The sequence below is a fragment of the Nannobrachium achirus genome (genome assembly GCF_963921795.1).
Source record: "Nannobrachium achirus genome assembly, chromosome: 10".
In the NCBI taxonomy this organism is placed as follows: Eukaryota; Metazoa; Chordata; class Actinopteri; order Myctophiformes; family Myctophidae; genus Nannobrachium; species Nannobrachium achirus.
Genome location: NC_137819.1, coordinates 62,534,700 through 62,549,660, shown reverse-complemented (window position 1 = coordinate 62,549,660; position 14,961 = coordinate 62,534,700). Strand labels below are relative to the sequence as shown.

Genomic DNA, 14,961 nt, shown 5'->3' with positions numbered 1-14,961 from the left:
ATTCTTAGCGAAACGCGCCAGTGTCTCGCAACGGAAATAGCGGCACTACTAGCTCACAATTAGGGCTGCACGATATGGCAAAGTGTTATATCTCGGTATTATGCCAAATATTTCGATATCGATACGATATAAGATATTACCGTACACATTTCATATTCAATATTTTAGGTGTTGCAACGGTGAAAACGAAGCATTATTCAAAAGACGGCAAAATATCAAGTCCTTGTCACTCTTGATTTGAAGTGCTATGGGTTCCCACACTCAGGGACGTGCTGGGCCCCTGATTCAGCCCGGGAAAAAGAGTTGGAGAGGCCCTCATTGCGCGCTATAGAGAGAGAGAGAGATCTCTCTCTATAGCGCTGCTGCTACTTTGCCATTTCAGATCATGACAAGCCAGTGGGCCAATTACATGAGTTATAATTCGTCGTTGTCGGGTGGAAACCTTGTATGTCCAAAACCGTTTGTGTTTTGTATTTATCATTTTAAAAATGATTTAAACTAGTGAAAACAGCCGATCAACAACGCGGCGTTGTGTGCTTATAGATACTTTAGTGCGACGGCCTTGTATGATGAAGCAGGGCTTTGCTTTCCGAAAAAATGTACACATTTAAAACTTGGAGATGCGAGGTTTCTGCCCGACAGTGACAATTTACTTTGTTGGCCGCCCAGCCCCCAAAATGGAACGAAGGCCGACATTTTATTTTCAATTTTTTCCTAATGGCCGGCCTGGACTGGCCGGGAATTAACCGGCCGTTCGGGAGTTGTCCCGCTTTTCCCAATGGCCAGAACGTCCCCACTTGTTATCTGATATTCTAATTGTAGCAAAAGGCAACGATATGGGCAATGATGTGAGCGATATTGACGATATGGGCAACGATATGGCGATATATCACCCGGGGCGATATATGGCGCTATCGCCGCCTTTTACCATACGGATATTGTGCATGGTCATACCTCGATAACGATGCGATAGCGATATATTGTGCAGCACTACTCACAAGGCACCGTGCTGCAACACATTGTGAGCTAGTATAAAGTGTCTATTTTCGGTGCGAGACTATAAGTAAACTAGTATGAATGAACCAGGCTTGTGAGCTGCGACGTCCCTCTATGAGGAGTACTCGTATTCCTCTGCGCTGCGTCGGCCGAAGTCCATCCAGCCCAGGTAGTCCCTGTCTTTTATCCGGTGGTTGGCGCTCAGGCCGCTGGATCTGCTGTTCACCGCCGAGTTTCTACGGACAGAACCTGCATGGGGGCGGAGAGCAGGGGCGTCACAAGGGGAGGGGGGGGAGTGGGACTGAGTTACCAGGGCCCAAGGTGGAGGGACCTTAAAGGAGTTGTTCACCTCCAAAATGTTTTTTTTTCTATTGATTAGTCATGCCATGGAGACTTGAGTTCAATAATGTTGATTCCGGATGGGGACCCAAATTATTTGGGTCCCCATCCGGAATCAATGGGGGTACGTTTATTGTAATTAAATCATTGCATTGTTGAACTCAAGTCTCCATGACATGAGTAATCAATAGAGAAAAAGTCATTTTGGGGGTGAACAACTCCTTTAATTCTTTTATACTTTAGCTATTGAAAAATAACAGATATACAAGCTCGCGAGCTTGTACATCTGCTATTTTTGAAAAGTCGCGAAAATGTGTGCAAATCTTTGAATGTATTTATTCTTTTAAGGATACATTTCTAACTCAAATTTTGCTTCTGGGTGGGTTCCTGGAACTAAATATTTTGAGATGGGGGTCCGTGGCTAAATACATATCATTTTGGGCGTCCTTCACGTGAAAACGTTTGAGCACCACTGACACAGAAACAGAAGGATTTGAAATATTCAAAGACTTTAAAAAATAGCAGATCTACAGGCTCGCGGCGCGGCACCTGCAAGCTTGTATATCTGCTATTTTTCAATAGCTAAAACACAAAATAATGCGTAATAATGAGTTCCCAGTCTAAACTCATGGGGGGCCTGCAGTGAATCCTTGTACGCAGGGCCCAGAAATTGGTGAGACACCACTAATATTACAAACCACAGAGAACGTGGGAGGAGAGGGAGGTGGTGGAGGCAGAGGTGAAATAATGAGTGGGAGGGTGGATGGTTGGCAGAGGAGCAGACGAGCACCAGGGAAATTAGTATTCTTCCTCGGAGCGGTCCACAGGGCCAGGGGGAGTCAGAGAGCAGGGCAAAGGTGGAAGGCTATCAAATCTCTGCAGCGCACAACACTGTGGAGCTGGAACTCAATGTTTCTCCACCTCAGGCATGTCCTGGACTGGTCCATTCACCAAGTAAGGAGGTGTATAAAAATGTGGTGTATAGACTTTATGGGTGTATTTCTTGTTAGTTGTGATTTTTATCCTTGTATTGTGGATTCTTCTTTGTATGGTGAGTTCTCCCGTCAAGCACTTTGCGATGCTGTTCTTAAAAATTGCTTTACAAAATATACTGTATAATAATATAGATTTGTGTTTGCGCGTGTGTGCGCGCGTGTGTGTGTAAACATAAATACACGCAGGCGCGCAGGCGCGCACACACACACACACACACACACACACACACACACACACACACACACACACACACACACACACACACACACACACAAATTAAAACATAATTTATTTATGCATGATTTGGCATGACTATCATTGAAAATGTCGAGCATGCAAATACATTTTCTCCCGAAACACAATGTTCTTGGTTGCGATTGTGAATCTAACTGGTAAAGCTGTAAATTACCACAATATAGATTCAATAAACATAGCTTAATAATCTTTTTGTATTACTCGCTCGGCTGAACATAATGTTCTTCATTGTTGATTCATATGTTTAATATAAAACTTCCGAGTGGCAAGGCTGCAGCCTTGTGGTAAGACTGCTTGACCTACCGGTAGCTGGGATTAAGATTTCATGAGTTCAATCCCCAGCTGGGTCATATGATTTATACAGTGGTGTAAATTATACAACAGGTATTTCTGTTGCTCAATCTGATGCAATAGCATTTTCCTCCTTATTGGCTCGCCGCCTCCATCCATTCCACCATCACATCGACGTTGGGTCGGAGATTTGATGGCTCACTTAAAATTGGAGAAGCTTAAGTATTCCACCAGGGGCTCTGTCCAGAAATTCTATAAGGTTTGGCAGCCATTTTTTAACTATTTCAGACTTAGATTCTGGCTGGGGACGCTCAGGCATAGGACTGTGAATTTCATGACGAAAAATCTGTATGACAAGTGACATTATGTGGACAAATTATATACATAATCATTTGTAATCTTATTTTTTGTATTTTGGGGTATTGTTACTGTATTTTTCTTTTAGATGTATTATTGTATTGTATAGTTTTGTGAAATTTGTTGGATTTTGTCTGTTTGCAAAAAAAAAGCTGCCTGTCCCAACACTATGCTAGCGGCTATGCTAGCAGTTTTCATGTGGAGTTCAGGGACATAGTAGCTAAATGTGGCATTAAAAATTACACATTTCTATATTGAAAATCTTAACGTTTGTTTTTTAAGGGCAACGGTTGTATAATCGCAATATTACACTCGAGGGTCTGCCTTATCGTCAATATCATCACTTCTGCGCTGTCAACGGAACTCGCCCTTCGGGCTAGTTCCTGAGGCAACGCAGGCGTGTAGCTAAGTACATTTACTTAAATACTGTACTTAAGTATAATTTTGAGGTATTTGTACTTTACTTGTGTATTTCCAACTTCCAATACTTTTACTTCTACTCCACTACACCTTGGATCCAAATATTGCACTTTTTATTTATTAGAAAACTTTAGTTACTAGTTACTTTGCAGATATAAATTATAAAATATTACAAAACATACATTAACCACTTTATCCATATTTTATACCTAGGCTATTTGAAAATAGCTGAAGCTTGTGAGCTTGTAGATTTGCTATTTTCAAACATTTTGTACTTTTGGTACTTATAACAAGTACATTTTGATACCTTTACTCAAGTACAGACTTTTTCCAGACTTTTACTTCTACATTGCATACTTTTACTTAAGTAAAAAATTAGAGTACTTTTTTCCACCACTGACAATATATTGTATCATAGTGATTACACTGGACATGAAACTAAAGGCCCATTCCCACTGGGCCAGATAACAGATAAAAAAATCTCTTTCTCCAGATATTTTTCCATTCAAAGTGGATGGTAGATACAGATAAAAAAAATATCTACCACAGATATTTGCCACAGATACTTTTATCTGTGGCAAATATTCTTTTTATCTGTATCTACCATCCACTTTGAATGGAGAAAAAGATTTTTGTATCTGTTATCTGGCCCAGTGGGAATGGGCCTTATGAGGTGTGCCGTACTGAGTTTAGCCCTATACTCAGGTTGAAAGGCATCTGCATTCTTCATGTTTTGACTCTCTTGAGCTCGTGTCCATGTCCTTTTTGTTTTTTGTTTCTCAGCTGCTTGATTGTAGTCCTGCTGCTTCGTCTATGATGGTTGTGGTATGACAGGAAAATCTCATGTTTGCTCAAATCACATGCACTATTGTACAGCCATCTACTCGCCCATCCGCTCCATTCCCTAGCACCTCACCCGCAAGGACACACATGCACGCACACATGCACGTCGCACGCATGCACGCACACACTCACAAATGCACTCACAGACAGGCTGTCAAACAATGGGGATGTTCCAACAACAGATGGCATTTAGAATAACACCATGCTCTTTGCTCACCGCTTGATTAGAAACTACCATATATTTGCTGTATATTGACTTTTGATAGATTGTGTGTAATGTGTGTGTGTATATATATATCTAGATGAATTCTGTATTTGCATAGGCAAGGGGGGGGGGCAATGTTAAAGCAATGTTAAAGCCCCCCCCTCTCTTCAAAGGCTCTTCAAAATTAAAGCGTAAGTGAACGACGGCAGCAGCAACAGCTAGAAATGTTAGAAACCTTGGCTTCCCATGTGTTAAAGGAGTACCCATGGAGACTTGAGTTCAATAATATTTTTTTAGTTTTTGTCGCAAGCCAATAATTTGAGGAGACTCTTCGTAGGCCCATTGATCCAAATGCATTTGGGTCTCCATCCGGGAAATCAATGGGGGAACATTTATTATAGTCAAATTATTGTCTAAGGAATGTGACAAAAACAAAAACTATATGTATTATTGAATTCAAGTCTCCATGGCGTGAGTAAGAAAAAAAGTCATTTTGGGACTGAACTACTCCTTTGAGAGAGAGAGGCTCTGGCCAACAACAACGATATTCACTGTTGAAGGATTGTACACAATATACTCAGTGTTGGTGGACTGTAAATAGACCATGCATATATCCACACATAATACATGTTGATATTAGTGCAGTGGCCATCTTTCAGAGCGTGTGGCCATTTGTAGTGAGCTAACTGCACAGCCCAAGTAAGTGCTATACTGTAGAGTGTAGATTCACGTGTGGATTCACTCACACGTTCCTCCCAGGTCTGTCAACATTGGACTGTCAGAATCCAGGAGATTTTTCTTTTTTTGGGGGGGGGGGCCTCAAAGCTTCTTAACAGATAGGCTATATATTTTCCTGTGTTCTGTTGAATTTTGTGCGTGTTTGATAGATGGAGTTTGATACCAAATCCAGGAGAAATCCAGGAGATTTGCCAATCCAGGAGATTCCCAGGAGATGGGGTCAAAATCCAGGAGACTCCTGGGAAATCAAGGAGCATTGACAAGCCTGGACTTCCTCCATGGTATCGTGGAGGAGCGTGTGAGTGAATCCGCGTCAATAGTCTGGCCCATTGCCAGGCTATAGGTACAGTAAGTGCTGCATGCAGCGTTGTCGAGAACCGCGATATGGCTGTTGTATAGCGTTCTCCAGAACCGCGATATGGCTGTTGTATAGCGTTCTCCAGAACCGCGATATGGCTGTTGTATAGCGTTCTCCAGAACCGCGATATGGCTGTTGTATAGCGTTCTCCAGAACCGCGATATGGCTGTTGTATAGCGTTCTCCAGAACCGCGATATGGCTGTTGTATAGCGTTCTCCAGAACCGCGACCAACTTCACACTCGTCAATGCAATCCCTGGGGTCCTCAGAAATGTAATAATTAGCAGTGTGCTGGTGTCGTGCACCAAAGAATTTGCAGATGTACTGTACAACGTGTCAGGGCAATGGTGTATATGTCGTCACTGTCTGACCAAAACCTCTCAACTCCATTTTTGAGGTTTTTGATTTTATTTTGGCATAAATCAGGGCTATTGAACACCCTTTACATCTGAGTGTTGGTTGAAATAATATTGAGCCAATGAAAAGTAGTAAAAAGCCCTCAAAACCTCCTAACTCCACTTGAGCTCATTTCCCCTAAAATTAACATTTTGGAGTTAGGAGGTTTCGGCCCGACAGCAGAAGTACATTTACTCAAATACTTTTACTTTACTTGTGTGTTTCTTGATACTTTAAACCGCTATCCCACTACGACTCAGAGGCAATGCATTTATTTTACTGTGACGTGTGTGTGACACGCACACGCGTATGTGTGTGAAACGAACACTGCCATGACCTGTGTAAGCCATTTACCATGAGAGGGAGTGGGTTGTTGGCTGATTTACCACTGTTTCAGGTTGTAACTTGCAAGGATCTTTAGTTACAATCATTAATTGTTTCAGTGGGTGGGGTCCATGAGCCAACTCAAGGTTGTTGACGGATTTACCACTGTTTTAAGCGAATCAGAATCCAGTATCTGAACATGTGACCACAAAAAGTGGTAGAAATCTTGTTAGATGTTAGTGGGGTTAGTTTTTATCCTGCATGACTGTGTCCAAATGAAGACTGCTACCAGTGAGACTCCCTAATCAGGAGATAAGCGACCGTCAGGTTGCATACACAAACTTTAGAAGACAATGGTAGCCAATCAGGAGGGAATATGGGAAATGGGTCAGATCCATGTTGATGACATGACTTTAGACAATAGACATACTGTGTACCGCTTTGGGTGATTTTAAGCCAACATCTCTAGGAGCAGTGTCCAAAGATGCATGTGTTTTGCAAAAATCGGGCTGATGGTGGCGCTAGAAGAGGGCCATGTGAGAAATGAGGGGTGGAGGTTGTGATTTGGCATCGTAGGGCAAAAGTGTGACGTGACGTGACTGACTGACTGACTGACTGACTGACTGACTGACTGACTGACTGACACACACACACACACACACACACACACACACACACACACACACACACACACACACACACACACACACACACCACAGAGTGTGTTCATTCCCTGGTATGGTGAGAAGATTGGCTGCAAAAGAGCTTTTTGACACCTCCTACACTGATGCAACTGAACTGAACAACACGCACACACTAGACCAGAGCACCCCCCCCCCCCCCCCCACACACACACACACTAGACCAGAGCACCCCTCCCCCCCACACACACACACACACACACACACTCCCCCCCCACACACACACACACACACACACACACTAGACCAGAGCACCCCCCCCCCCCCACACACACACACACACACACTAGACCAGAGCACCCCCCCCCCCCACACACACACACACACACACACACAACACAACACAAATACAAATGATCTAATGAAGAATGAAGATACAACAATTTAACCCTAATGTACTTATTTTGGGCAAGCGCACAGTCACAACCCGTCGCATCGATACGCCGATGTGGCTTGTAGATCTGCTATTTTCACTATTCGTCGTAGGATGAATATAGGGCTTGAGTCAGTGGATAAAATACTTGCAACTGCAACGTTTAACGATTAACAGTTTACAATGTCTGAGTGAATCTGTATCACACGTCGCTGACATGTGGATATTCAAAATGGTGGCTGAGTCTACAGCATGCGTGTGTGGAGTTCTCATAACTCGTGTCAAATTTGCGCTAGAGTTTAAGTTGTTTAAAAAGAATCTTAAAGGACCACTTCACCTCTGGGACAACCAGATCTTATTTTAAAAATAAAATTGTCCCAGAGGTGAAGTGGACCTTTAAGTATTCAAAAGTACAGATTTGTAGACATTAGACATGAGGGCAGGTTTGAACATGTTTTGCCATACTACACAATAAAAATCACTAGGGTTAATTGAACTCTCTGAGAGTCTTCAAAAAAGAGTACATTTTGAGTTGAATAAACTGAGCGTGTGCGTGCGTGTACTTTTGCATGCGTGTGTTTGTGCACTCATGCATTAGGATATTCTCATGGATATTGCTTGGTGGCCATGGTCTCTGGAGACAGAGAGCAAGAAGGCAGTTCGGCTGAGGTTTTCTGACAGAGACGTGTGTGTTGGTTCCACACTGTGAAAGCTCAGCCTCCCGTCACACAGCCTGCAGATCGCAGCACTTACGGCGAGGAGAGCGCAAAGAGCACGAGATGTGATGAGATTGTCTTCTCGCTGAAGTGAATAAAAATCAGACGGAGGCAGAGAAAAGCAAAAAGGGAAAGAAAAAAGAAAAGACAAAGGAGGATGGGCCGGAAGACCGTGCACTCTAATACACTCTTTCAGACCACAAAAGCTTTTCAGAGCCGTTAATTGCTTTTACAAACTTGGGCGTTCACTAATTCCAGTAATAAGCAGTGGGTGGCGGCGGTGGCTGGCAGGAAAATGCATTTTACATTTGAAAATGTCATCGTATTAAACTTACAAACAAGTATTCTTCGAGTATTCTTCCTTGACATTTTTAAATGCGTGTGTGAACGCAAACAAACACACTGACTCACTCACGCACACACAGCATATCGTCACTGTCGGGCGGAAACCTTGTATCTCCAAGTTTCACATTTGTACGTTTTTTTCAAAAAGTACAGGCATAAAGCCCTGCTTCATCATACAAGACTGTCACACAAATCTAGTGAAAAAAGCAGATCTACATGCACACGACGCCTCGCACCGTGCTTGTAGATCTGCCATTTTCACTTGTTTAAATCATTTTTAAGATGATAAATACAAAACAAACGGTTTTGGACTTACATGGCTTCCAACAACGATGATATTCAAAAGGACATGAGCAACAAGAGACAGAGGCACATTGAGACACACTCACTCACTCACACACACAGACACACACGAACGCACGCACGCACACGCGCGCACACACACACACACACACACACACACACACACACACACACTATGGAGCTCGACACAGACACACACACACACGCGACACACACACACACACACACACACACACACACACACACACACACACACACACACACACACACACACACACACATGGGTGTCGCACCAAATTCTGGGCCCTGTGTACAAGGATTCACTGCGGGCCCCACATGAATGTTCTTCATAGGGGGGAGGGGGTTTAACCCATTTAGACTGGGATCGCATTATTTTGTGCTTTAACTATTGAAAAATAGCAGATATACAAGCTCACAGCGCAGCATCGAGTGCCGCACTGCGAGCTTGTAGATCTGCTATTTTTGAAAAATCTTGAAAATCTGTGCAAGTCTTTGAATATTTCAAATCCTTCTAAGGTTTTTTTTTTTTTTTTTAAACGATGTTTCTATGTCAGTGGTGCTCAAACATTTTCATGTGAAGGACCCCCAAAATGATCTAAATCTGGCAACGGACCCCCATCTCAAAATATTTAGTTCCAGGGACCCCCCAGAAGCAAAATCTGAGTTACAAAATGTTACAAAAAAGACATATATTCAAAGATTTGCACACATTTTCAGATCTAAAAGCTTGCAGCCTATTTTTCAATAGCTGCTAGAGTATAAGATAATGAAGACACACACACACCTTTCCTGTTGATGAGTCTGGCCAGCAGTTCACTGAGGTTGGCCCTGGAGTCCCCGTCCTCCTCGGCCAGCTGACTCACAGAGCGGACGCGTCGAAGATGAGGCTCTGACGACGCCGTGTGAGAGTCAGTCCTAAGGAGAGCTGTTGTTCAAAGCCAAGAGGGGTCCACGAGCAACGGAGCAGAACGTGAGAGAAAGAAACCAAAAAAAAAAAAAACACAAGATGTGAAAATGTAATTTCGTGTGCTTTTCTTTTGGTATTTTCATCTGGGGCTGTGGCTTTTTCTTTTGAGCGGTGGTAAACCGCTCCATAGAGTGGCTGTGCGTGTGTCTGTAGCCACTTTTCCTCAGCGTTTTGCCATAGCAATGTGTTTTCCTCAGCGTTTTGCCATAGCAATATGTGTGTGTGTGTAGCCATATTACATCACCAATTACATCCTAGACCTATATCCTAGTCTTTTTCCTCAGCGTTTTGCCATAGCAATGTGTGTGTGTGTAGCCTGTATTACATCACCAATTACCAATTAATGAAGACGTTATGCAAGCACGACCACCGCTCACTTCACATTGGGTGTGATTTTTCTTTTTCAACCGGTGGTCCGGGGACCACCAGTGGTCCCAGAGGGGTTTCCAGGTGGTCCCCAGCTAAATGATGGAGATCGGTAACCAAATGAACGCTTATAGATCTTGAGAGTGTAAAAAAGAAGTGCAAGGCTTGGGCCACTGGGTATAGTAGTGGTCCAGGCACCTAAGCTGGTAATCCAGCCCTTGCAGCGTCGCAGGTTCGAGTCCCGATCCTGATATCCTGTGCTGCGTGTCACCCAGCAAAAATATGTGAAGTGAGCGGTGGTAGTGCTTGCATAACATCTTCAGACTATTTGAGTCTAGGATGTACAGGCTATGCTACACACACACGTTTTGTTATGGCAAAACGCTGAGGAAAAAGGCTACAGAGTACAGACATACGACATATGACATCACTAGACAAACATGGTGCTACGTACACACATTTTGCTATGGCAAAACGCTGAGGAAAAAGGCTACAGACACACGCACAGCCACTCTATGGAGCGGTTTACCCCCGCTCAAAAATAAGAGTGTAAGAAATAAGGTTTAATTTTACGCTCTCAAGAGTTCCATTATTGCTAAACATCAGCATTACTTTACATTTACATGAAGTCTACGCGATTAGAGACTTTTATTTCGATCCACGTTTGCCTGTTGTATCTCTCCTATTAGTCCAGTCATTATATAAAAAAACCTAAAACAAATTGCAATAGTAGCAAACTCAACTGATTCTGTATCCTCATTATGTCCTTAGTGAGGGAAAAAAAGTCCCAAGGAATCCCATCTGGGGAAAGTTTTGAAAACGACCTACCTACCTTCACTTACTATACACTACACTATAAAGGAAAATATGACTCCCAAAAAATCTGCTTTAAGTGGGATGTGAGGGGTCAAACTAGGGGTTTTTAATTATCCTGAATCCATTGCAAGCATTTGTTTTGCACGAAAAACATTCCTTGGGCAAGAAATGGCCCCTCAAAACGATGGTTTAGTGATGAGTCATCAATTTTTTTTTGTTTTCTTTTGGGGTCCGTTTTTAGCCCAAGGAATGTTTTTCATGCAAAACAAATGATTGCAATGGATTCAGGATAATTAAAAACCCCTAGTTTGACCCCTCACATCCCACTTAAAGGAGATTTTTTGGGAGTCATATTTTCCTTTATAGTGTAGTGTATAGTAAGTGAAGGTAGGTAGGTCGTTTTCAAAACTTTCCCCAGATGGGATTCCTTGGGACTTTTTGTCCCTCACTAAGGACATATTGAGGATACAAAATCAGTTGAGTTTGCTACTATTGCAATTTGTTTTAGGTTTAGCCTAATTTTGGCCTAAAATTACTGGACTAAACATCAATACAGCATGAGATTGTGGACAAATGTTTGGGGTCTGAGAGGCTAAATCTCTGGTGGTCCGCGGCTCAAATGCTGAATAAATAATGGTCCTTGATATCGTTAAACAGAAACCTTGTATCTCCAAGTTTCAAATTTGTACATTTTTTCACAAAGCAAAAAAAGCCCTGCTTCATCATATGGCCATCGCACAAAAGTAGTGAAGACAGCTGATCTACAAGCACACAACGCCTCGCACTGTGCTTGTAGATCTGCTGTTTTCACGACTTTAAATCATTTTAAAAATGATAAATACAAAACAAACGGTTTTGGACATACAAGGTTTCCACCCAACAACGACGATATGAAAAGAGTTGAAAACCGCCGCTCTAAGGCATCAGCCTCTAGCGTTAACTATACCGTCAGTGGAAGGGGAGATGGGCCAGTAGCCCTGGTCTGGGGTCCGAGACGCGTGGGGGACCCCCAAGCAGGTTGTGCACAGGACTACCAAGAGAACGCACACGCCCAGCCCTGCAGTCATCTGGGAAAAAAGAAAAGAAAAAAAAACAGAGAGAAACATGGGGACAGGGGAAAAGAATGAAGAAACGGAGGCACTGTAGGGAATATTACACATTCATTTTGAAGAAGGACAAGAACATATCGTCGTTGTCGGGTGGATACCTTGTATGTCCAAAACCGTTTGTTTTGTATTTATCATTTTTTAAATGATTTAAACTAGTGAAAACAGCCGATCTACAAGAACACAACGCCTCACACCGCGAGGCGTTGTGTGCTTGTAGATCGGCTGTTTTCACTACTTTTGTGTGACAGCCTTGTGTGATGATGAAGCAGTGCTTTACTTTGCGAAAAAAAATTAATACATTTGAAACATGGAGATACAAGGTTTCTGCCCGACAGTGACGATATATAATAAGGTTTTGTGATACCTATCCGGTACACGGCAAATACATATATCTGGGAAGAGAACATAATGGATTGGTTCGGTTTGGTCTCACATTTTGCTAAGCTGTCTGGCTTTCTAACAGGCGTTCTTGTCTCATGCGGAGACAAATGACCACTAACTGCTGAGACACATTCATCTGTCAGATGCAGGCACGTGCACACATAGACAGCAAAGGGGGCTTGAGCCCCTGCCCTTTTATCCGTCTGTGAAAAAAAGTGCCCTCTCCAAACCACGAATGCAATTTTTACTATGGTGAAAGAATGTTTGAAAATAGCCGACCTCCAAGCTCACAACGCGTCGTCGCAGAGCTTGGAGGTCTGCTATTTTCGATATTTTCACCAAAAGGCCCTTTTAGAAATGTCAGCCCCTGCCTCTCTAACATTCTCTGCACGTCCCTGGTCAGATGAATGCTCTTTCACAGTTAATGATCATTCTGATGGAAAAATCACACCCGTGTGAACTGAGCGGTGGTTTACCTAACTGTACTGTATACTGTACTCTACTGTACCTAACTGTACTGTACTGTACATATTCTGTGTTCTATATCTATGAATTCGATGTGTTCTAGATCTATGAATTCTGTCACCTCCCCCCCGCCCCCCCCCCCAGGCTAGTCTCAACAGCACCCTCTTACCCACCAACCCCTCCCCCCTTCCCCCCTGTGTGTGTGTGTGTGTGTGTGTGTGTGTGTGTGTGTGTGTGTGTGTGTGTGTGTGTGTGTGTGTGCGTGTGCGTGTGTGTGTGTGCCTGGCCTGGCCTGGCCTGAAAACAGCGCCCCTCCCTTAACATGTGTGGTCATAAAAGGTACTACACCACTTGAGGCTACATACAGACCCACCCACATACACGGATACACGGATACACACACGGCCACTCTATGGAGACGGTGTGACCACCGCTCAAAAATGCATTTATAGTAGAGTCACTCAGGAGGTGCATTGTTAGTAGGCTACCCATGCCCACCACCGCAAAGTCTGGGTGTTCGAATCCCCGCGGTGCATCCGGCTCTGTCAAGTGTCCACACAGTATATAATCACTGTCTGGTGGAAACCTTGTATGTCCAAAACCGTTCGTTTCGTATTTACCGTTTATTTTTTTTTACTAAACCAGTGAAATCAGCCGATTTACAACGCCTTGTGGTGCGAGGCGTTGTGTGCTTGTAGATCTGCTATTTTCACTACTTTTGTGCGACGGCCTTGTATGATGAAGCAGGGCTTTACTTACGCAAAAACATACACATTTGAAACTTGGAGATACAAGGTTTCTGCCCGACAGTGACGATACTGTATACGAACATGAACACCCGGTTTTCGGGGGAGGGAAGACAGGCAGGGAGGGTGATCATATTTGTCACTGCACAACACATACAGTACTCCTAAGGGCTGGCTCTATGTCCTCTCGGAGGGGGCTCCTCACCAGTGGCGTCAGTTCAGAAAAAGCTAAGGTATGGCAACATGACTGGTGTCTTGCACGCGCGCGACACCAGTCATGTTGCCATACCTTAGCAACAGGCATGATTAAATTTATTTTAAGAAGAAGTACATATAATATAATTATATATACCTAAAATATAATTATAATACCTTGTTAAAGTGACCATTTTGTTAAATTTTGCATTTGTAGTTATTTTACTGTCATTTAACAACATAATAACCGGCACAGATAGACAAAGAGACATTCATGGATTCATATTTAGAACTAACTTTTATCTTCCCCCCCTGGACCCAGGGTATGGCAGCTGCATACCCCTGCCATACCCAATTGACGCCCCTGCTCCTCACTGGCACACATACATTTGTGTAGGGAGGAATTAATGGGCATAATAACTATTGAGGAGTAAAAAAAATGGGTAAAAAAGCAAAAAAAAAAAAAAAGAAAAGAAAAGCACAGCACACAACATGCAGTTTTCCACAAGGATTTTGTGTTTTGCACTTGAAAATATTTTGCTTTTAAAACCCACAAGAGCCTTCTCATCCTCATGGACATGTTAGACCTTTTCGTCTTTCTTTTGGCAAGGGGAGGTAATATGATTTTTAGGCCTATAACTGAAAATAAAGACTGAATAAATACATTATCAAATATCTTAAATACCAATTTCTCACAATTATAATAATCAAAATTCCACATAGATACAAAATGGGAAACATAATTACATAATTCTATATGAAGTAGCTAAAAATGAAGCTTTTCTACAAGCCTGCCTCCTGTCACAGTACAGTATGATTATGAGGCACAAAGAGCATCACAAATGATGAACAATATTAAACCTGGCCGTCCTCTTACGTTAAAAATAAATAAAATAAGAATTTTCTTACCTTGAGAAAGAGGAGAGATTCTGTAATTGT

At 42.8% G+C, this 14,961-nt stretch overlaps 1 protein-coding gene across 1 annotated transcript; it reads right to left on the bottom strand.

The window, feature by feature from the left end:
- Positions 1-1,108: 1,108 nt before the first annotated feature.
- ccka (cholecystokinin a) lies at positions 1,109-12,193 on the bottom strand (the record flags this gene model as incomplete). The annotated part of the gene is made up of 3 exons (XM_080735641.1): positions 1,109-1,245; positions 9,762-9,902; positions 12,073-12,193. The coding sequence occupies 3 exons, from the start codon at positions 12,191-12,193 to the stop codon at positions 1,109-1,111; spliced, it is 399 nt and encodes a 132-aa protein (XP_080591767.1).
- Between the last annotated feature and the right edge of the window lie 2,768 nt (positions 12,194-14,961).